We start from the raw sequence: 24235 nt of genomic DNA, 5'->3' as shown, positions 1-24235 counted from the left end.
CGATCCATTGGACATCAGCAATGATATCTCTCATTCCACGGCCTCTTCTGAATCCAGCTTGAACCTCTGGAAGTTCTCTGTCAATGTATGCTTGTAGCTGTTTCTATATTATCTATAGCAAAACTTTACTCGCATGGGATATTAAACAGATTGTCCGATGATTTCTGTATTCTGTTGGGTCACCTCTCTTTGGAATGGACACAAATATGGATCTCTTCCAATCAGTTGGCCAGATAGTTGTCTTCCAAATTTCTTGGCATAGATGTTTGAGTGCCTCCTGTGCTGCCTCACTTTCTTGAAAGATTTCAATTTTTATTCCATCAATTCCTGGTGCCTTGTTCTTTGCCAATTCCTTCAATGTACCTTGGACTTCCTCCTTCAGTAAGTAGCATTGGCTCTTGATCATATGCTACCTCTTGAAACGGTTGAACATTAACCATTTCCTTTTGGTATTGTGACTGTATTCCTTCCTTCCATCTTCTCTTGATGCTTCTGCATCATTCAATAATTTGCCCAGTGAATCTTTCAATAACGAAAGCCAAGGCTTGAATTTTTTCTTCGGTTCCCCCAGTTTTTGTTATAATATTTTTTGATGAAAAATGTAGAAACACAAATGACAAACCAAGGAAAAATGCTTGTAATGAGGCAGAAAGGGTTAATGTAAACACAGTAAACCAATAAAATAAATGAGCAATTTAGGAGAAATTTTTATCTTCTTTAGCTGATCTTTGAAATTTTCTGTTCAACTCTTGGACCTCCTCATTTCTTCCATTTGCTTGAGCATCTCTACGCTGGAGAGCAAGTTCAGTGTCTCTTCTGACACCCATTTTGACCGTTTCCTTCTTTGTTTTCTCAATGACTTTTTGCTTTCTTCAATATATGATATTCTTGATATCATCCCACAACTCTTCTGGTCTTCAGTCTTTAGTGTTTAATGTGTCAAATCTGTTCTTCAGATGATCTCTAAATTCAGGTGGGATATATTCTAGGTCATATTTTGGCTCTCGTGGACTTGTTTTCATTGATGATATGGAGCTTTTCCATCTTCTCTTTCCGCAGATGTAGTCAAGTTGATTTCTATGTATTCCATCTGGTGAGGTTCATGTGTATGGTCGTCTTTTATGCTATCTAAAGAAGGTATTTGAAATGAACAAATCATTGGTTTTTTAGAATTCTATCATGTGTTCTCCAGCATCATTTCTATCACCAAGGCCATATTTTCCAACCACTGATCCTTCTTCTTCTTTGCTCCCAACCTTTGCATTCCAATCACCAGTAATGATCAATACATTTTGATTGCATGTTTGATCAATTTCAGATTGATAGAATTCTTCTATTTCATCCTCACTGGCTTTAGTGGTTGGTGCATAAATTTTAATAATAGTGGTATTCACTTGGGCTTCCCTGTAGGTGCATGGTTATTATCCTATCACAGACAGCGTTGTACCTCATGATTGATCAGGATATGTTCTTTTTGACGATGAATGCAACACCATTTCCTCTTCAATTTTTCATTCCCGGCATAGTAAACCATGTGGTTGTCAGATTCAAAATGGCCAATACCAGTCCATTTCAGCTCACTAATGCCTAAGATACCGATGTTTATGTGTTCCATTTCATTTTTGACAACTTCCAATTTTCCTAGATTCATACTTCGTTCTGATTTTCAATGGATGTTTACAGCTGTTTCTCTTCATTTTGAGTTGTGCCCCATCAGCAAATGAAGGTTCTGCGGGCTTTTTCTCCCACGGGCCTTACTCCATTCGCACTATCATGGTCAACTCTACTTTGAGGAGGCAGTTTTTCCCCAGTTGCATTTTGAGTGCCTTCCAACCTGAGGGGCTCATTTTCCAGCACTATATCTGAGAGTTTTTCTCTGCTGTTCATAAGTGACTAAATATTTGGAAGTAGTTTGTCACTCTTTCTTCCTAGTCTGTCTTTGTCTGGAAGCTCACCTGAAACCTCTCCACCATGGGTGACCCTGCTGGTATTTAAAATAACAGTGGCATAGCTTTCAGAATGACAGCAAAAAAATACTCTTACAGATACTCAGAAATGGTCTTTCCAAAAGGTTGGGCCCATTTACACCCCTAACCAACAGTGTATGCAGAGTCCTGTCTCTGAGGCCCCCAGGCACCAGCTGTGGTTATTATTAGCACTTGTGCTGGGAATGAATCTCTCCTTTTCCCTCCAAGTCTCCGTGGTATAGAGGCTTCCTTGTCAGTTCCAGAGATGCTCGGCCCACGGCAGGTGCTGAGGGGAGACTAGAAAGTGGAATGTGGGAGGACAGAGTGGGGGAGTTCTTCTTCTTGATTCCCAGTCCTGTCAGCCTCCTTCAGGCAACAGCACACAGGTGGCTACTGCCCCATCGGCCTACAGAGTCCCCTCAAGACCCTAAACAGTAGTGCCATGATGGCGCCTCCAAAGCCCTAGGTTCGGGGAACACTACTTCTTCCCTAAGGGTGTAGTTGCTTTGTACCGTTCCCAATTTCTGGGTCACTCTGGCATGCCTTCTATGTACTTCCAACCTTCCCAAATGGGAACAATTCCCAAACAAACCTTGTGAGCAGTGATTTCCTGATTAGACCTAGATTGACCCAGTACTCTTCCACAGCCTAACTGGAAAACCATTAGATCTTGTTGAAATCTGAATGTTGCTGAGGCAATTTAGTTTTGTATATTTATTGGCATCTGTGTTTCATTTGCAAATTTTATTTTCTTTACCCAAATTTCTCCTAAATTGCTCATTTATTTTATTGGTTTACTGTGTTTACATTAACCCTTTCTGCCTCATTACAAGCATTTTCCTTGGTTTGTCATTTGTGTTTCTACATTTTTCATCAAAAAATAAACATTCTCTAGATGTCATACCATAGAGAAAATCTTCCTTACTCAGGATTATAAACAACTATATTCTCTAGCACTTATCAATTTTCTTTTCTAAACGTTTTAATCCATTTAGGGCTCATTATACAATTTAATCTATATAAACCCTATAAAGATTATTTACATTATGAAATGAAGAACACTCACACATGGAGTTGTCTACAACTATCAATATCAGTTAAAATGAACGCCATTTGGGGGACCACCCAAAGCTGAAGGGCGGGGGCTACCGGGTCTGAAGGTTAGAGTGTATCTGGCCTGACTTCCAAGAGGAAATGGGCAACAGAACAGGGTATGGAGGCTCAGGGGGCAGGGCCAACAAAAACCCAGGTAGTAGACTTGGTCCCTGTGGGTCTAGACGTCGGGGCCCATTAGAACCCTCTCCTGGACAGAAGCTACAGGGAGCTGGCAAGCAGCCAGTCTGGCCTGCTCCTCTGAGGGGACCATCTGGGCCCACTCGATGACTGGACGTAGGGGAGGTAAAGGAATGAGGAGCTGGGCTGAGTCGGGCTGGAGGACAGGTCACTGGCCCAGTGTGCTCAGGATTTCATTTATTCTGCTGGTTTGGGACTTGCTTGGGACCTGATACTGCTTCTTTCCCTCCAATTTCTCCCACTGCTAGTGGGACTGTCTACCTTGTGCCTGTCTCACCACTGCACTTAGGTTTTCTGTTTTCAGTCTTACACGCTTACTTTGTTTATGAGAATTCTTTTTCTGGGCTGGTTTCCCAGGGACCCTGTCAAGCGTCTTCATCTCAGGTTGCTGTTTGCTTTGTTGGGTCTCTGAAGAATTCCCTTTAGCATTTCTTGTAAGGTTGCTCCAGTTTTTACAAATTCCCTTAATATCTGTTTACCTGAAAATGCTTTAATTTCACCATGCCATCTGAGGGACCTGGTGTGGTGCTGTGGGGTTAATGTGCTGGGCTGCAAGGTCGGCTTCAACCACAAGATCAGTGGTTCAAGCTCAACAGCCACTCTGCAGAAACCCTATGTAGGGTTGCGATGAGTCAGAACCAACTTACTGGCACTTAACAACCACCATTATCACCACCATCACCATCTGAAGGACAGTTTTGCTAGGTCTATAATTCTTGGTTACACCAGTGTATTCTGCAAACAGATGACTTGTCTAGATATCACGGTTTCACAGATGACCAAGAACTTTGCCCCAGACCAAAATACACCTAAAGTCTCACCCAGGAGACTTTGGACTTGGAGAAGATTTAAGGCTTTGGGGATGATATGATGGACTGAATGTATTTTATATATGGCAAGGAAACAAATTTAAGGGGGCCAAAAATCACACAGAGTGAATTGTATCTCCCCAAAGTATGTATCCCATTGCCTGTCAGTCCGTTTGTTGTACTGTGGTGGCTTTCATGTTGCTGTGATGCTGGAGGCTATGCCACCAGTATCATGACTACCAGAAGGGTCACCCATGGTGGACAGGTCTCAGTGGAGCTTCCAGACTAAGTCAAACTAGGAAGGAGGAGAGGCAGACTCCTTCTGAAAGTTTAGCCACTGAAAACCTTACGAATAGCAGTACCACTGTCAGATAGAGTGATGGAAAATGAAAACTGTACTAGAATATTGTCAGATATAGAGCCGGATGATGAGCCCTTCAGGTTGGAAGGCACTCAAAAGGCGACCGGAGAAGAGCCGCCTCCTCAAAGTGCAGGTGAGCACGATGATGCAAACAGAGTAAAGCTTTAGGGACCTTCACCTGCTGATGGAGCGCAACTCAAAATGAGCAGAAACAGCTGAAAACATCCATTAATAATTGTAACACAGAATGCATGAAGTATGAAACTTGGAAAATTGGAAGTTGTCAAAAATGAAATGGAAGGTATAAAGACTGATATCCTAAGGTCTTGTTTTTGTTAAGTGCAGTTGAGTTGGTTCCAACTCAAAGCGACCCTGTACAGGGTTTCCAAGGAGCAACTGTGAGCATGAATCGCTGACCTTGCAGTTCAAACCAAACTTGCAATCCAGCCTATTGATCCATAGTGCCACACCAGGACTCCATCCTAGGCATCAGTGAGCAGATATGGACAATTCTGAATCTGACAGTCATATAGTTTACTATGCCGGGAATGACAAATTAAAGAGGAATGATGCAGCATTCATCACCAAAAAGAACATTTCAAGATCTTTCTCAAAGTACAACACTGTCTGTGATAGGATAACATCCATAAGCCTACAAGGAAGACTAGGAGTCTTGGTGTGGTGCTGTGGATTAATGCATGGGATTGTAAAATTGGTTTGAATCGCAAAGTTGGCGGTTCTAGCTTAATAGCCACTCCTTGGAAACCCTTTACAGGGTTACTATGGCACGTAACAACAAGGAAGACCAGTCAATACTCTTTAAATTTATGCACCAACCACTAAAACCTGTAATAACGAAACTGAAGAATTCTACCAACTTTTTCAGTCTGAAATTGCTAAAACATGCAATCAAGATGTAGGGTCAGCAAAAAAGGAAGATCCCCAATGAGACGGAGTGACACAGTGGAATCAACAATGGGCTCAAGTGTAGCTACGACTGTGAGGAAGGTGCAGGACCGGACAGTGTTTTGTCTGTTGGGCGTGGGGTCACTATGAGGCAGAACCAACTGATAGGACCTGACAACCAACTATGAGAAAAGAAACTTCTCTTTGTCACCGCCATTCACTTGTGACATTTCTGTTACTACACCACTAGATAATAATAACTAGGTGAAAGGGGAAAAGAAAACTCTCAAAGTAACATATTATTTCTGAAGCACATAGGGTTTTGAAATTGTGATTAAAACTAAAACACTCCTAAGAGTTTCCCTGAGTTAAGCTGAGGATCTGAAGTAATTAAAGCCTTACCTTGTTAAGTACTATAAAACAACTGGTATGTACAAAACAACAACAACAAAAATAACATACTGCAAATCAGTACTATCTCTTTCTAGAGACTACAGATTATAAATCTATAAAATATAAACTATCAAAAATTAAAAATCTTCCTGTGCCGCCTCACTTTCTTTAAAGATTTCAATTTTTATTCCATCAATTCCTGGGGATTGGCCAGGTGGCATCATTGATGGACTCCAGTGTGGCAGCGGTAGGGAGGTTGGCCCAGAATCGGACTTTGTTTCGTTTTGCTGTGCATGGGGTCGCTATGAGTCGGTTCCGACTTGATGGCACCTAACAACAACAACAAAATATTAAGGATGTCAGTAACTAACTTGTTTTTAATTTCTAGCAGCCTATAAAGTATTCCTTTGTAATCGCCCTCCTGCCGAGGCTGAAATTGCGCACTTCTCCTAATGGTTTCCTCCTTTTGTTTCTGGTTTTGGCATCCTCCTAGAACATCTCAAGAGCTGTGAAAAGATAACCAACCACTTGTTAACACATTGGAATTGGTACAAAGGAGGTGCTCAATACATATAGTTTTGAACGAAGAGCATTTCTACAGAACCTCTTTAAGGAAGGGAACAGAGGCATAGACACCACCTCTAAAAAGGCTCTCAGCACACCTCGCTGTGCTTTAGAAACGACTTCATGGTGAGAGGAGACACTCAGATCTGATTTGGAAACAAGATGAGAGTCTGGAGTGAGTCCGTGCTAACTAGCTCAGATAAACCATAGCAACACCAGCTGGTAAGAATGATTCCATCTCTCAACATTCTGTTTTCTTCATCTGTGCCTCTCCTAGGAAATCCTATACAGAGTTGCTATGAGTCAGAACCAACTTGACGACACTTAACAACAGCAACAACCATCAGGGCATGCTGCCCACCCTTTCCTGGAGGGGTGGGGATGATGAAACTAGCTCAGTGCTGGGGACAGAAGCCACGTCCTTCATCATCACCTGGAGGTTTCCAAGAAGGACGGAGGTACTGTGAAAACATTCAAAGCCTATTTGGAAAGGTGGTGTCTTGGCAGTAGTTCAGGTTCTCAGTGGTCCTCTACGCTGCCCTAAGCCTGCTGGTCAGTGCTCTGCAGTGGGAGGAGGTCTTCTTGCAGCCTACAGATTTTCACCTAATCCTCCTATTTTCAGTCTCATGCCTCACCCCCTTCCTTTTCCTGGGAAGAGTGTCCCCACCCCCACGTAAAAAGCATCAGAGTCGATTCTATTTCTGGAGACACTCCACCTCCCATTTCCTGCTGAGGTGGGGGGAAGGGCAGTCGCCTGATGGGCCAGATGGAGGTGGGGATGAGAGGTTGTTTCCAAGGCAGACATTTAAACCACGTCTCTGTTTTTGGTGCCTACTCACTGCTGCTTCTCCAGAAACTGCATCTCCAGTTGCTAACTTTTCTTGAGCTGGGATGGGCAGCCTTTATTTGGTCTCTTCCTCTGCTAAGTTATTTGCCATTCCTCCAACACTCTCCATCTTCATGCACTGCGGTTCTGGGCTGTAGGTATCTGTCCCGTTCAACAAGGATGGTATGAAGGAGTCCTGTTCTCGCTGTTCTGAGGCAATGTGAGAGGGGACAGGAAGTCTCGGTGCTGCCATTTTTAATGCAAGTTGTGGCGCCATTTTGGAACCCTGTGCTGCTGCTTTCTCTGAAGGCAAGAATTGTAGGCATCTTTTCTCTATCATCACCAGTACACAGTGTTTTAGGGAGAAAAGGGGCCCCATTTCCACATATATAAATATTATATAGCCTCGTTATTAAACCTAAAACATGAGTAAAAACAAGACAAGAGACACACAGACCACCTGGGTGAGTGAAGCATCCATATGAGTTTCCAAAGCTCTCCCTCCACATGGTGGCCTTCCATGAGGCACAGGAACAAAGGGATCTCTTCCTACAATCATGACTGGTGGCAGAAATGGTCACATATGCATGCCAAGTATAAGGAAACAGGGAGGGGGACAATTTTAAGTAGAAAAGCTTACCAACTGTCTCTTAGGCTCTTGGAACACGGAGACCATTAAGACAGCCATTAAAGGGGCATGCCCAGGAAAGTTCCTAAAACCCACTTTTAAATACACTCTGCTTCTAAGTCTGGAAATTGGATCATTAGAGGTGCATGAGGCACTCAAGAAAAATTGGTACCTGAGCACTTAACCCTAGGCACAAGATGGAATTAACAAGCTCTGCCTGGCTGGAATCATTCACCAGCAAAAAGCCTTTTGATTTCATGCTCTAACGCAATGGTAAAGGACCAATAAACTATTGTTGTGGTGGTGGTTAAGTGCCATTGAGTCGGTTCTGACCCACAGTGACCCTGTATAGGGTTTCCAAGGAGCAGCTAGTGATGAGCTTGAACCGCCAACCTTGCAGTTCAAACCGACTTTGCAGTCCAGCCCATTAACCCACGGTGCGACAACAGGACTAATCTCAATCTACAATTCCAACTACATTCACTCATTCTTAACAGCCCATCATTCAGAATGCTGAATCTATGGCTGCATTACTATCACTCTTTGACCCAAGAAATTTGAGACTTTACATTAAAAAGATTTCTCAAAAGCAGGGGGGTCTTTCTAAAGTACAAAGCTCTGTATTACCTGACTTGCCCCCAGTAACTTTCCAAATGCTCGGAGACATTTTCTATTGAATAACCAAAAGATGGGGGCCTGGAGGCTCTGTAGGATAGCCACTGGACTGCTAACCTTAAGGTCAGTGGTTCAAACCAACCAGCTGTTCCTGGAAACCCTATACAGGGTTGCTATGAATCAGAACCGACTCAATGGCATACAACAACAAAACATACATATTAACATAATATATATAGCATTATACTCCTAGCTACACAATTCCTTTATCTACAAGAGATTTGAGATACAGGTGTTATATGCACGAAGCTGTTGTGTTTGTAACATCCTGTTCTCCAATTGGGATTTCTGAGCTGTTATAACAGATGCAGGTATATGTGGTTGGATGTTGTCCAAACAGACAGGATGGGAGCATGAGACGGCAGAGATATCTTATTTGGTAAGATGGAGGCAATGGAAACATGATAGTAACTGATAATGTTGGAAGGTAATCGTAGTTGGGAGGGACCCTGACACACAACCACACACCTTATCCTCAAAGCCCCTCCATGACACCTCAGTGGCAAGTCAGCATGTGTTTGAACATGTCTAATGAATGACAAGGGACTCACTAAGACAAACTAGCAGAGGGATAGGAAAGGCTCAAGCACTGTCCCTGCCCTCCACTTTTCCATCACAGGAAAGAGAATGGTCACTTGCTTTACAAAGGACCTTGAGTACGGCCACATGTCCCGCTTCACTTAGACCTCACTCCTGACTAGCACACACTGGGAGGGAGACAGGGAGGCTGACCATTATGCTTGGAGCACGGTTTCCCTGTAGTCATGGTTTTAAAAGACTCACCCACTTACTATGCTTGTTTGTAATACTCTGTTTAAAAGATACTTATCCAAGCTGTCATGACAATCAACACACACAACATTAGAGTCAATGTAATATGAACAACACCGACAATACTCTAAAGGAGCATTTAATGTTGTCCTTAATTCTTTTCCTTTTATTCTTAAGAAAAGCTGGCCACTGAAGGCACTCAGCATGGCAGCTTCCAGGGCTCACTCCTGGAAGTATCTTAGGCTAAGAGTGCTAACTATCATTTCTATACCACTACACCCTCGGAAACCCTGTACAGGGTCGCTATGGGTCGGAACCGACTCGGCGGCACTTAACAACAACAACAACAACTGTACAGAACAGAAGAACAAACCAATCTATGTTAGAAGAAGTGCAGCCAGAATGCTCCTGAGAAGCCAGGATGGCCAGACTTCACCTCTCATACATCAGACATATTACCAGGAGGGACCCACCCCTGGAGAAGGACATCACGCTTGGTAAAGTGGAAGGTCAATAAAAAAAGAGGAAGACCCCCAACAAGATGGACTGACACCACGGCAGCAGCAATGGGCACAAGCTTAACAACGATTGTGAGGATGGCAGAGGACTGGGCAATACTTCCTTCTGTTGTGCACAAGGTCGCCGTGAGTCAAAATCAACTGGACCGCACTTAAAACAACAACAACAATTGTACCTAGCGGGGAGTATGCTGGCTTTGTAGGATAAACACTGTACTGTGAACCACAGGTTAGGGATTTGAGCCCACCAGCTGATCCTTGGGGGAAAATACGACGTTTTCTGCTCCTGCAAAGGATTTGCAGCCTCAGAAACCCTATACAGGGTCCCTATGAGTCAGAAGCAACTCCATGACACTTAACAACAACATTGTCCCTAACAATCAGTCTATCAGTTATGCTCTCATGTGTGGAGTTATCAAGTTGGTGCTACAACTACAAAGAAAAATTGCATAAAAGAGAAAGCAGACAACAAAAGAATACTGTATATTTAATTGTCTTAGGGATATAAACTCTTGGTCATTAGAGACACAGGTGGGAGAAGGAATAAAGCAACCATTTGACACAATAACAAAAATGATCAGAAACATAGATTATTCAAATCCATACCAAGAAGAAATACTTTTTATCAGCAAACTACAGACATACGTCTTAGATCATATCTAGTCAGCCCCAAGGAAAACATTTTGAACAGGCTTTATTCTTTAATAAACAGTCATTTTAGCTCAAATTTTAGCTAAAACAGCACAAGAAACACAGCCAAGGAATCCCAATGACTTATAGAGTAGCGCTCCACTGTTTCAGGCCAGAAACAACTAACAAGTGGGGCTTCACGGAAACAAAGGGCATGTTTGTTAGTTTCTAGACTTCAATTCAATCAAAACCAATGCCGAGGGGACTGCCATTGACCACATTCTGTTGTTGTGAGGTGCCTTCGAGTTGGTTCTGACTCATAGCAACCCTATAGGAACGAAACACTGCCCGGTTCTACGCCAGGCTCACAATTTTTGCTCCACTTGAGTCCATTGTTGCTGTTACTGGACCTCTCTATGAATACAGGTGAGAGTTATACAGTAAATGAAGGATAGGAGCCAAATACAGTGAAACATACATCAGATACAAATAAAATACATAAACACAAAGAAGAGGTACAACAGCAAACAATATGATGTAGGGCTACTAGTCTAACTTTAAATATCTGAAACAAAAGTATAAAGCATGGTTACTTACCAAAACAGAATTCTGCCTTTGGCCTTAGCTTAGTTGCATCGCTAACCTGACAGTAAAAAGAGAAGGAAAAAAAAAAGTGAATTACTGCTGTTGTTCAGTGCCACCGAAGTGAGTTCCCGACTCCTAACAACCCAGCATACGGCTTCTGAGGCTGCCAATCTTTAGGGAAGCAGAAAGCCTCATCTTTTCCTTGCAGCGGCCAGTAAGATCAAACCGCCAACCCTCTGGTTAATAGTCCAGTGCTTATGCTACAGCACCACACCCAGATTCTTTGCAGCATATAGTTCTAATGAAACTGAAAACGATGAATTTAGGATCCAGATACAAACGGTACGATGTTTAAAACAAAGATACTTCCATATTTTCTCTAAACAAACTTATCTTCAAAAGAAATGTGAAGAGGTTGGAAGCACACCAGCAGACTTTAGGTCTCACATACAAATACCTTGAATTCAATGATTTTTTTCAAACATCCTCTATAGAGATACTCTATAGACAATATAAATTCTTGCCAAATTGCATATTTCTAAATTAACTCCTTGTGTGGTATGGTAGGATAAGCACTGGACTGCTAACCACAAGGTGGCAGTTCAAACTTACCAGCTGCTCCTCATAAACCCTATACAGGGTTGCTACGAGTTGGAACTGACTCAACAATACAACAACACTAACTATGCGGATACTTGTAGTGGGCAAGGAGAAGACTGTGTACTTACAAACCAAAAATCCAAAAGGCATTAATCGGCTATGAGGAAGTCACATGGTTCTTAACTCCTTCTTCTAACAGAATACCCAGGAGAATGAGGTCACCTTCTTAAATGAAGCACATGGCTTGTTCTAGAAGGCATTCCTGTGAAGAAGCTAGCTTTCTTAGAAGCCCAGCATTACCAATGCCCTGCTCTTGCCTAGTGTTAAAAATTCCTAATTGTAGCATCTATTCTGTCCCTTCAGAAGGAATTCTAAGTCTGGGGTTCCTGACTGATCCTAAGGACAAATTCAAAGGTTGAGTTATACTGAAGTTTGTTTCAGGAATAAGTTCTGGGGGAAAAAAAAGTGGGGGGGAGACATGTCTAAAGCAAAGTACAAAGTATACAATTCAAACTTCAGTCGACTGTGGGACAGAAATAAAGCGAACACAAGTTCAGAAAGAGGTTATATGTTTTAAACGGGGAGCAGTGGGCCAGTAACCCTGCCTGCTTCACTGGGTAAACAGCTGCCTTTGAAAAAACACCAGGCACCACGCAGTTGGTATAGGCAGCTGGGCCCCCTCTCCCTCACCACCTAGGTCACTAAAGTGGATCATTCCACAGCACTTCACTGCAAGTTCCAAGTGCTTACCAAAGTGCACACACCAGTAACACAAGCAAGCAAATTAGGGGTCTAAAATTGATCTTACAATGGAACTCTGTACTTCCTAATAAAAGTCACTATAAAATTAAAGCCACTTGTTTTTTAAAAAAAAGCTAAAGTGGATAAAGAGAAATACTTTTAACTGATGGTATATGGAGGGGATTATAATCAATGTAATGAAACAAGTTATATGAATTGTTGAATGTGAAACTGATGATGTGCCCTGTAAACTTTCACTCAATCCACAATAAAAACCTTAAATTAAAAAAAAAAAAAAAAAAAAAAATTAAAGCCACTTGCTACTTGGAAGCCTTTATAAATGTCTTGATTTATAGGAATAAATAAAGTGTACTTTTATTTGTCTTTTGTAACTTTACACATAATATGGTTTGAACAGAAAATGTTTCCCTTTAAATATGTAATCTTGGTTATCCAAGGGCTAAGGTTTGATTCCTTTTGATCAGGGAGAATCGTAGTAGCTTTACTGAGATACTGTTGTTGTTGTTAGGTGTCATCAAGTCGGTTCTGACTCATAGCAAGCTCTGCTCAACAGAAGGAAGTATTGCCTGGTCCCTGCGCCATCCTCACAATTTGTTTCCTTTGAGACCACTGCTGCTGCCACTGTATCAATCCACCTCTTCCTGGTCAACTTGATTTATGAAAATATCTGTCTTGTAAATCGAGACAAGTCTACAAATTGGTCTTCTGTTGAAGTGATTATCCATGCCTGAAATGCCAGGGTTCCAAGTAAGTTTGTACATAAGTCAGGACAGGTGAATATGATTCTTATGGAGCCTGACTTCAGTGCAAGTGAAAGAGTCCTGGCGAGCTGTCGGATAAGCATCACACTACTGTTAATCACAGGGTTGTCGGTTCAAACTCACCAGCAACTCTGTGGGAGAAAGATGGCGTTGTCTGATTCTGTAAAGATTTATAGTCTCAAAAGCCAATATAGGGTCATGATGAGTTGGAACTGACTGAGGGGGGAGGAGGAGGTTGCTCTAAGCCTTTTCAATGATTTCAAAGCAGCAGGGTCAGCAGTGAAGGTCACTGTTGTGAGGAAGGAGTAAGGGTTCAATTGTTTCAAAGTGAGTGCAAATTTACATGACATTAGCACTGCAGGTTAATGCGCTGGACTGCAAGGTCAGTTTGAATTGCAAGGTCAGAGGTTCAAATTCACCAGCTGCTCCTTGGAAACCCTATACAGGGTCGCTACGAGTCAGAACCGACCAGAGGGCACTTAACAACAACATATGGAACCCAGGGACTTACTATAAACGAATTCTAATTTATGCATAACACCATGCATATGCATATTATCTAATCATACTTTGCTGCTATCTCTCACATCTCATATTTTGAAGCTATCAACAAACTCTAATTGCTTTTGTGTCAAAAAACTCCACATGGCTAACTTCTCAAGCATCTCTAAGTCCCCCAAACACAAACAAAAGAAAAGTGTGGAAAAGAACTCCTTGATCATTAGCAAATCTTAAAAAATTTAAAAGAAAAACAGTATAGCAAAAATGCCAGAAAAACAAATAAATAAATAATAAAATATAAGCATCACTTTTAAAATGAAGATGGTCTTCATTTTCTTCAAAAAAAGACAGAAAATATGTCAAAAATAAGAGAATTTTTTTAAAGTTTAAATAGACCTAATACAGACTTAGAAAACTCAACTTCAGACTGACAAACACAGAGCCTACTTGTCAAGTGATTTTTTTTCTGACGTTCAGGTACCTGGCCACAAATGTTGACGCAGCCTTTTGTAATTTGCCACATCCTGTAAATTAACCTAATAGTTTTTCAAATGTCATCAGTTTCAATAACTTCCTAAACATAACAAATCAGGCACAGTTTCAGCATGATGGAAACCTAAGTATCATCACAGTGGACACTCCCATTCCCAGGGACTATAAGACAATGAGGGATTTTAATTCATGCAGGAATAGAAGATGAGTATAAAGACTACCTTTGAAATGTAGGTGAGTTTAATGGCTCCAACTCGGGATGATCCAGAAGGTAGGTTCTGGAAACAAATCATTAGTGTGTTAACAGTAAGTTAATATGCAGCACTGTGCATTTAGTTTATATTAAAATGTTCCAAACATACTATGTTGAGAAATTAAATTTTATTAACATCACACTCTACAAACCACCCTTTTCAGTTCTATTTACTAAGTCTGAAATCACAACAGAACCGAATCCTACTGTTCTTCAATGCATTCTGTAGCTAAAAGGCTACTTTTTTTGTCATTGTAACTAAGACAAGTTTCTTTTTCATTGCTTTAAATAGCCATAAACAGTATTTGAGTTTGTTGCTAAACACACAGGAAAGACAGTACAAACACATAAAACAAAACCAATTATAAGACATTTCAAAAAGCTACATCTGTGAGGCTTTCTGCTCCTGCGATGTAAACCCTATGTAACTGTTGTTGTTAAGTGCCGAGAAGTTGGTTCCGACTCATAGCGACCCTGTATGGGGTTTTGGAGGAGTGGCTGGTGAGCCAACCTTGTGGTCCTGGAGTCTTGGGGTGGCGCGGTGGGTTAATGCGCCAGACTGCAAAGCCATTTGAACTGCAAGGTTGGTGGTTCAAGCTCACCAGCTGCTCCTCGGAAACCCTATATGGGGTTGCTCTGGGTCAGAACCGACTTGATGGCACTTAACAACAACAACCTTGTGGTTCAAACCAACCTTGAGGTCAAGTGTTTAGCCTATGGCGCCACAGGAGACTCACTGTGAGTGAGAACTGATTTGATGGCACTTAACAACATATTTATGTATCTTGTACTAGAATTGTATTTCACCAAGTATGTTTCTTGAAGACAATGCATTAGATTTCCCCATTTAAAAGGTTTAGTACTTATTACATTATAGCTCATAGCCACTCCTCCGAAACTCTATGTAGGGTCACTATGGGTCACAATCGACTCGACAGCACTTTACAACAACAACATCATATTTAATATATATTGATACTTTCCCCCTAAAACACTATTCATATGTTTTTAAAGCATATGAAGGGAATGTGTTAATGGCAGGTCTATATAAAATAATTTTATTCCTCTTCCCTTCGCAAGTTTGGAAAATGGTTTGTGTCACTAGAAGGAAAAAAAAAAAGCTAAAGGTAAAGAATTCAGATGAAGGAGAATCATTTTACAAGCTCTGGTAGCATAGTGATTAGGACTAGGGTTGTGAACAGCAAGGTCAGCAATTCAAAACTACCAGCTATTCCACGGGAGAAAGATGAGGCTTTCTGCTCCTGTAAAGATTTACAGCCTCGGAAACCCTGTACAGGATCACTATGAGGCGGAACCAACTCCACGGCACATAACAAAAACAACTATCAAAGACATTTAGCTGGACCCTGAAGAATGGGCAAAATCTTGGACTATGAGGATTGGGAGAGAGACTTTCAGGCAGAGAAGACAGATAGAGCTAAGGAAAATAAGATGAGAATGCCCCAAAGCACTAGATGCACTGGGGAGGTGCTGTATGTAGAGGGTTGTATAGAAAATGGTGGTGGTGGTGGTTGGGTGCTGTGAAACTTGTTCCGATCCATAGCCACCCTCTCTAGGGTTTCTGTGGCTGTACATCTTTATGGGAGCAGGAAGTCTCATCTTTCTCCCTTGCAGTGGCTGATAGATTCAAATCGCAACCTTGACGTTAGAAGCCCAACTTGTAACCCACTACGCTACTGGGGTTTCCATATAGTAACAATACTTCTGGAAATTACACTGAGAACCTAATTCTAGGTTATCTGTTATTGCTAAATGCTGCCCTGTCAGTTCTGACTGACAGTGACCCTTTACAGGGTTTCTGAAGCTGTAAATCTTTACCGACACAGACAGCTTCATCTTTCTCCCTCTAAGCGGTTGGTGTACTAGAACCGCCAACCTTATGGAAAGGAGTCCAGTTTTCTATGGTGCCACATTACTCTCTAACCCTAGGGACCTACATAAAAAGATTACCTACAAAGGGGTTCAACTGTTGAAAATCTGAAACCACTGAAGCAGGTTTTTGAGCAGATCTGTAATCAAAATTTTCTTTAATTAATAAGTCTGGTAATACAACGACGGAAGTCAAGAAAACCAGATAAAAGAATATGAGAAAATGAAATAAAGACTAGAAATCAAAGACCGGATGAAGATTTCAAAAGAAAAGCTGAGAGAACCTTGATTTTCAAAGCTACCTCAAATGGGGATTAGCAGAATTAACTTTTTAATTGTCTGTATGCTAATGTACATTAAAAAAGGTCTATGGACTATTCATGAACGGTTGGGAGGTACCTTCTCAGCCGTGTATTAGCCTATTGGACATAGTTAATTATATGGAAGCCCAGACATTTCAAAGACTTAGATTCCTAAACATAAACTGGTTACTGCTGGCAGGAACAAGTCTATTAATAATGATCACTCTTGTGTACTGCAGAACTACATCATATTCTGCTTTCAACTGTCTACTACGTACAACACTGTAAAGATGAATTTTAAATGTTAAGTAACAGTTTATAATGTATAACTTTAAAAGGTTAATTGTGTTCTAATGCATGTTTCATATTTATTGATTTGCTGTTTTTGTTGCTAATTTTAGGTTCTTTTCCTGTTAAATGAAACAGGAAAGTGTCCTCAAGATCACTGCTGGGCCTTGGGGCTCAGGACCACAGTTCAGGGGATACTACGATCAACTGTCATAACATAGTCCTCAAAGACAATGTTCTACATCCTGCTTTGGGGCTCTTATAGGCTCATGAGCAGCCCTCTACAGTGCAGCTACCCATCTCTCCTGTCAGGAGTGATGAAAACTGAAGATACAATGAAACAATTAGTCCAGTGGACTGATGGACCACATGAGCATCAGTCTCCAGTATGCCGTGACCAGAACTAGATGGTACCTGCTACCACGACCAACTGCTCTGAAAGGAATCCCATTAGAAGGTGCTGGACAGAGTGAGAGAAAATGTGGAACGAAACTCAAAATCAGAGAAACAGCTTACTGGTGGGACCTCAGTCACTCCTCAGGTCTGGAATGAAGTCATCCCATGGATAGATCTGTAAGAGGAACAAGGAGCCCTGGTGGGCCTGTATGATAAGCACTAGACTTCCAATTCTTTATGCTAGCTATAAAAGCACTCTTCCATTTGAATTCTAAGTTTATTTCCTTCTGGGTGATGATCATATTCAATTTTTTTCTTTACTTTCTTTTAGTCCTGTTAAGTGGGAAGAACTGAAAAAAGGGGGGAATTGTGAATCTATTATGTATGAAGACAGAAAACCATTTAAAGAAAAATTCAGGAAAAACCATACATAAGTCAACCTGACCTTGTGAAGAGATGAAAATCAGGGAGAGAAAATGAGCAGGAAGTGTAGAGTGGCTTCAATTCTCACAACCACAAGGGTGAGAGAACCAGGAAGTGCAGCCCAGTAAATAGTAATTAGAGAGAATCTGGGAGGCGTAAACTAGCGCCCACCTTGGGAAAAGACCTCAGGGAGAGAACTGTGCCACAGATATGCTGTGGGGTCATGAGAAGGAGGAATGAGTTATGCAAAAAATGGCAAACATGAGCTTTCGATTGTTGCTCTTGATGACTGGTCAAATCAGCAAAGACACAATGATGTGAGTAATAAGCTCTTCTAGCAGTCTTTGTAACTCCCACCAAATAACTGGCTAGAATCCTGTCAATTCGGTGTATTCTGTCTTTTCATGATGAGTTTGGGTAAGAGAAGGTGGGAGAAGATGCTAACAGGATGATATGATTCAATTGTAAGTGGCTGTTAACAGGATTAATAATGACTATACAAACTTGGAACTTTCACCTGGGGATTGTCCACTTGGACCCTTCTGCCCCACCACTCATCTGTCAGCTTGCCGTACTCTGGTGGCTTGCTTGTTGCTGTGATTCTGGAAGCTGTGCCACCAGTATTTTCAATACCAACTGGGTCACCCCATCCTGGAAAGGTTTCAGCTGAGCTTCCAGACTAAGACAGACTAGGACGAAGGAGAGACAGACTACTTCCGAATATTCAGTCACTGAAAACCTTATGAATGAATAGCAGTGCAACACTGCCCGACAGCACCAGAGCATTGAATAATGAAACATGATGAAGAACACCAGAATATTACCAGATAGAGTGTTGGAAAATGAGCTCCTCAGGTTGGAAGGCACTCAAAATACGACTAGGGACGAAACACCTTGTCAAAGAGTTGACAGTGATGATGCAAAAGGAAGGAGTGAAGTTTTCAGGACCTTCATTTGCTGATGGGGCACAACTCAAATGAGGAGTAAGCTGTAAGCATCCATTAATAATCAGAGCATGGAATATGTGAAGTTTGGATCTAGAAAATTTGCAAGTTGTCAAAAATGAAAAGGAACGCATAAACACCAATATCCTAGGCATTAGTGAGCTGAAATGGACTGGTATTGGATATTCTGAATATGCCAACCACATGGTTTACTATGCCAGGAATGTCAAATCGAAGAGGAATGGCATCACATTCATTATCACAAAGAGCATTTCAAGATCTATCTTGAAGTACAAGGCTGTCTGTGATAGGATAATATCCATATGCCAATAAGGAAGACCAGTTAATCTCACTATCCAATTGACTCACCAACCACTAAAGCCAGTGATGATGAAATTGAAGAATTCTACCACCTTCTTCAGTCTGAAATTGATCACACAAGCAATCAAGATGTATTGATAATTACTGATGATTGGAATGCGAAAGTTGGAAACAAAGAGGAAGGATCAATAGTTGGAAATACATGGCCTGGTGATAGAAAAGATGCTGAAGATCCCATGACAGAACTTTAAAAGACCAATGACTTCTTCATTGCAAATACCTTTTTTAAACAACATGAAAGACAATTATACACATGGACCTCAGCAGATGAAATACAAAGAAATCAAACTGACTATATCTGTAAAGAGATGGTGACAATGGCCCGTATCATCAGCCAAAATAAGGCCAGGGGCAGACTGTGGACCAGACCATCAATTACTCATATGCAACTTCAGGCTGAAGCTGAAGAAAATTAAAACAAGTCCATGAGAGCCCAAATATGATCGTGAACATTTCCCAACTGAATTTAGATATAATCTCAAGAAGAGATTTGATGAATTAGACACAAATACTCAAAGACCAGAAGAGTTGTGGGATGACAGCAAGATCATCATATAGGAAAAAAGCACAAGTCCATTAAGAAGACAAGAAAGAAGTGATGTCAGAAGAGACTCTGAAACTTACTCTCCAGTGTACAAGATGCTAAAGCAAATGGAAGAATGAGATAAAAGAGCTGAATGGAAAATGTCAAAGGTCAGCTTGAGAAGACAAAGTCAAATATTATAATGAAATGTGCAAAGATTTATGTGGAGTTAGAAAACCAAAAGGGAAGAACATGCTCAACATTTCTCAAGCTGAGGAAACTGAGGAAAAATTTCAAGCCTCAACCTGCCATATTGAAAGAGTCTATGGGCAAAATATTGAATGACGCTGCAGAAAGCATCAAAACAAGATGGAAGAAATACACAGAGTCAGTGCATCAAAAAGAAATGGACAATGTTCAACCATTTCAAGAGGCAACATAAGAACAACAGCCAATGATACAGAAGAAAGAAGTGCACTGAAGGCACTGGCAAATAACAAGGCACCAGGAGTTGATGCAATACAAACTGAAATCTTGTAACAAACTGATGCAGCACTGGAGGCCCTCACTCATCTCTGCCAAGAAATCTGGAAGACAGCTGCCTGGTCAACTGATTGGAAGAGATTCATATTAGTGCCCATTATAAAGACAGGTGACCCAATGGCAGAAATCATCAGACTATCATTAATATCTAATGAAGTAAAATTTTGCTAAAGATTATTTAAAATGCCTGCACTAGTTCATTGACAAGGAATCGCCAGGGGTAAAGCAGAGGTCAGATAAGGACATGGATCTTGCCTGACACAGAAAGATGTTTACTTGTACTTTATTAACTATGCAAAGGCTTCAACTGTGTGGATCATGACAAGCTAAGGATTATATTGCAGAAAATGAATATTCTGGAACACAACTGTGCTTGTGAGGAACCTGTACAAAGACCACATGGAACAAGGGGACACTGACTTGCTTAAAAATAGAAAAGGTGTGTGCCAGGGTTGTATTCTTTCACCATACTTATCCAATCTATATGCTGAGCAAATAATCTGAGAAGCTGAGTTATATGAAAAAAAACGTGGCATCCAGATTGGAGGAAAACTCATTAACAACACTGCTTGCTGGAGTGAAGAGGGCATAAAATCCCTACTGAAGAAGATAAAGGTCCACAGCATGGGTTGCATCTCAATGTAAAGAAAGCTAAATTCCTCACCACTAGACCGATAGATAACATCAAGAGAGATGGAGAAAGATTGAAGTTGTTAAAAAACTTCATTGTGCTTGAATCAACCATCAGTACTCATGGAAGCAGCAGTCAAGAAATCAAGCAAATCTGATGCACCAGACCCCTTTAAAGTGTTCAAGAGAAATGATGTCAGTATGAGAATTAAGGTGCGCCTGACCCAAGCCATGGTATTTTCAATAATCTCATAAGCATGTGAAAGTGGATAATGAATAAAGAAGACAGTAAAAGAACTGATGAATTTGAGTTATGATGCTGGATGAGAATATGAAAAGTACCATGGACTACCAAAAGAACAAACACATCTGTGTTGGAAGAAGTACAACCAGTGTGCTCCTTAGAAATCAGGATGGTCAAACTTCGTCTCTCACACTGTGGACATATTATCAGGAGGGACCAGTTCCTGGAGAAGGACATCATGAGAGGGCAGTCTGTGGGGATGGCAGAGAAGAGGCTGTCTTGATCAAGAACTGTACCCTGAACATTTCTATTCCTGAAATGTCCCCTGTTACCTACACTACTCGTGAGGACTGTCTGTGAGTTCAGTGTGGCCATTGCAATGAGCGACCAAACCCAGCGGAAAAGCAGAGTGCTGTGGGAGGAACAGCTGGTGTCAGAAATTGGTAAGAAAGGTTGGAGGGTGGAGCGTAGCCGACCTCGGTCTCACCCTGGGCTGATGAGTGTGTTGCTCTTTTCCCCTTGTGACATCATATTTCTCCTTGTGATGTCAGAAGAGGTCAGACAGCGTCCCCACAGCATTTCTACAAAAGGTAATAATCATGCAGTGCATACCCACAGCACAACCGGCCCCGCGAAGGCGGCTGGTAAAGGTGGACAACAGAGAGCCAATAGGCTTTACAGGAGTAGACAAGGAGCAGATCCTGTTGAAAACACGAGTCTCACACACAATCAGCACTCCAATAGCAAGAGCAGAATTAAAATACTAACTTTCCTTCAGAATTTGAAAGGCTACACATAGAAAAAGGATTAAGCAATCTTTACAGAGAGCCAGGATTAATGCGGCAAAACTAGTATTAAGGGGTAGAAGATTCAAGGATCTAGATTTTGGATCACAGAGACGTTATTACACTTGTCCCAAATGTAATGAATGCATTTGACCAAAGTGCAGTTCAAACAACAGCTAACACGCAGACTAGGCTTTCCTGCATTGAGGTTTGTTTTAGTGCCATCGAGTCATAGTGACCCTGTATAGGGTTTCCCAGGAGCGGCTGGTGAGTTTGAACCGCTGACCTTGCAGTTCAAACCCACCTTGCAGTCTAGCACTTATCCTACAGCACCACACCAGAGCTTTGTTGAGGAGGCGGCTGAATGAATACCCAGGCCCCTTTCAACTCACAGTCTCTAATATCAGAATCTAAAACTCAGTACCGGGTAGTGACAAACGTTAATTACCAGGGGCTGGAGCTCTGGTAGCGTAGCAGTTATAAATCAGGTTGTGAACCGCAAGGTCAACAATTTGAAACCACCAGCTGTTCTGCCAAAGAAAGATGAGGCGTTCTGCTCCCGTAAAGATTTACAGCCTCGGAAACCCTGTACAGGGTCACTATGAGTCGGAATCGACTCCTGCTCTGTGGACAGAATGAAGCTCCTTCCAGCGTCCACTCTCCCCGAGACCTTCCGCTCCTCACTCCCTGTATAAGATGCCCACACAATCAGTGAGTTGTAGGGTCCCTGGAGCTGCATCCCTTGTTCAGCACCCATTGTCCCCTCCATCAGACATCTCTATCTTTAGCTGTTTTCTAACAGTTCTTATTTGCAGATAAAAGAGTTTCACAGACAAAGAAAGTTGAAAACTGCTCAAAAGATGATCTCTAATCTAAGGTCTCTCAGATCTTAGAGCTGGGATTCTTATTTTTAATTGATGACAGTGACCCCCATGTTTTCAAAGGCAGCAATAAGATCAACGTGTATTTCATTCACGAATGGTACTGCACTGACTGATGCCCACGTGTGGCACTCTGAGATGAAAGGATTATATACGTGCAAGAGTTTCAAGTACTTGAAGCTAAAAAGGCAACCGGATGCAACTGAATCAATTCCAACTCAGGGCAAATGAACCCTTGTGTGGGACTAGAAAGGGGCTCCACAGGGGCCGAGTCTTGGGAAGCAGACTGCCAGGTTCTTCTTCTGCAGTGCCTCTGGGTGGACTAAAGCCTGTCAGTTAGCAGCTGAATGTGCCACCCAGGAAATCTATTACTAAGTCATTTAGGTCATCTTCTTAGCAGAACCTTACATTATGGCTGCGAATTCTCTACCAAAGCTGGTGCTTCTCTCTCAGGGAGAGGCAAACATGTACACACAGGCAATACTTTTTATCAGATAAATTTGCTTTCATGACTTCAAATAAGATAGGGGTGCACAGCAGGGGAGTGGAGCAGGAGATATTTAGACTCATGTTCAAATAAACACTGTTTATGTATTTGGAAACACATCCTGTTCAAGAAGACAAATCCTAAGGCCTGTACCATATACCAAGCACTTCACTAAATAAAACATTTGCATGTTTTACGAAGTTAACACTTGGGAGTTTACAAACCTGTGGATTATCCATGTACCACACAAAACTATCTTCTCTGGTATCCAGAATGAAGTACCTCCGAAGAAATTTTCCACTGTTTTCATTTTCTTCAATGTCGAGAAAACCACAAATGCGATTCTGACGATCCACATAAGGCATTTCTGAACTTGAACATTACACTGTGAAATAACAACACAAACAGTAAGTTTCCTCAACCGTTAAAGGGGCTCCACTGCAGTTTATCCAACCAAGAGCCTAATTCCCACCACTAGATGGGGGACATATATAAACATCCCTTTTTAAACTATGTGCACTGATGAAATCCAAAGAAGAGTTTCCCGCAAGAACTTACTTTTTTCTAAACAAACCAAAAGAAAACAAAAATCTTCTTAACTAGACCGATAAGCAAAATCATGGTAAGCAGAGAAAAGACTGACACTGTCCAGGATTTCATTTTACTTGAATCCACAATAAATGACCATGGAAACAGTACTCAAGAAATTAAACAATGTATTGCATTAGACACATCGGCTGCAAAAGACCTCTTTAAAATGTCAAAGTGCAAAGATGTCTCATTGAGTCCTGGTGAGGCGCTGCAAGATAAGCACTAGACCACAAGGTCAGTTTGAACTGCAAGGTCGACAGTTCAAATTCACCAGCCACTCCTCAGAAACCCTATACAGGGTCACTAGGGTGACTATGAGTCAAAACCGACTCAATGGCACTTAATAACAACAACAGATCAAGTCCCTAGGTCTCCTATGTCCAACTACCAATTCACAGGGAATACAGGACAGAGGAACAAAGTGTCCCACAAGGATCCAACCAACAAAAGCCAGCGTGAACCTAGCTCGCTGTGTAAACTTTCACCTGGGACATAATGAAGTATTGTTTCAGTTTTTTTAAAAAAGCCACTTCTGTGGGAAACAACAGGGTAAACAAATCCTTTTCATCAGCAAATAAATGACAACAGGAAAGAAAGAGGTATGTCATAGAGTTCAAAGAGACGCAAAGGCA

The 24235-nt window shown here is 41.5% G+C and overlaps 1 protein-coding gene across 2 annotated transcripts in view; it reads right to left on the bottom strand.

Annotated features, from left to right (window-relative positions):
- PLEKHA1 (pleckstrin homology domain containing, family A (phosphoinositide binding specific) member 1) overlaps nt 1-23399 on the bottom strand; it is a 51957-nt gene extending 28558 nt beyond the window's left edge. The window contains exons 1-3 of one of the 2 annotated variants that reach the window (XM_006831424.1): nt 23237-23399; nt 14264-14320; nt 10939-10984 (exon numbers count right to left, since the gene is read on the bottom strand). In XM_006831424.1, the coding sequence (XP_006831487.1) occupies nt 10939-10984; nt 14264-14320; nt 23237-23377 (244 nt within the window). In that variant the 5' untranslated portion in view covers nt 23378-23399. The remainder of the gene's footprint in view (nt 1-10938; nt 10985-14263; nt 14321-23236) is intronic. The other variant, XM_006831423.1, reaches the window with a different exon arrangement.
- Nucleotides 23400-24235: the final 836 nt, after the last annotated feature.

Source organism: Chrysochloris asiatica, unplaced genomic scaffold (genome assembly GCF_000296735.1).
Source record: "Chrysochloris asiatica unplaced genomic scaffold, ChrAsi1.0 scaffold00003, whole genome shotgun sequence".
In the NCBI taxonomy this organism is placed as follows: domain Eukaryota; kingdom Metazoa; phylum Chordata; class Mammalia; order Afrosoricida; family Chrysochloridae; genus Chrysochloris; species Chrysochloris asiatica.
Note: the sequence above shows the minus strand (reverse complement) of the source record. Positions and strands in the feature narration are given on the sequence as shown.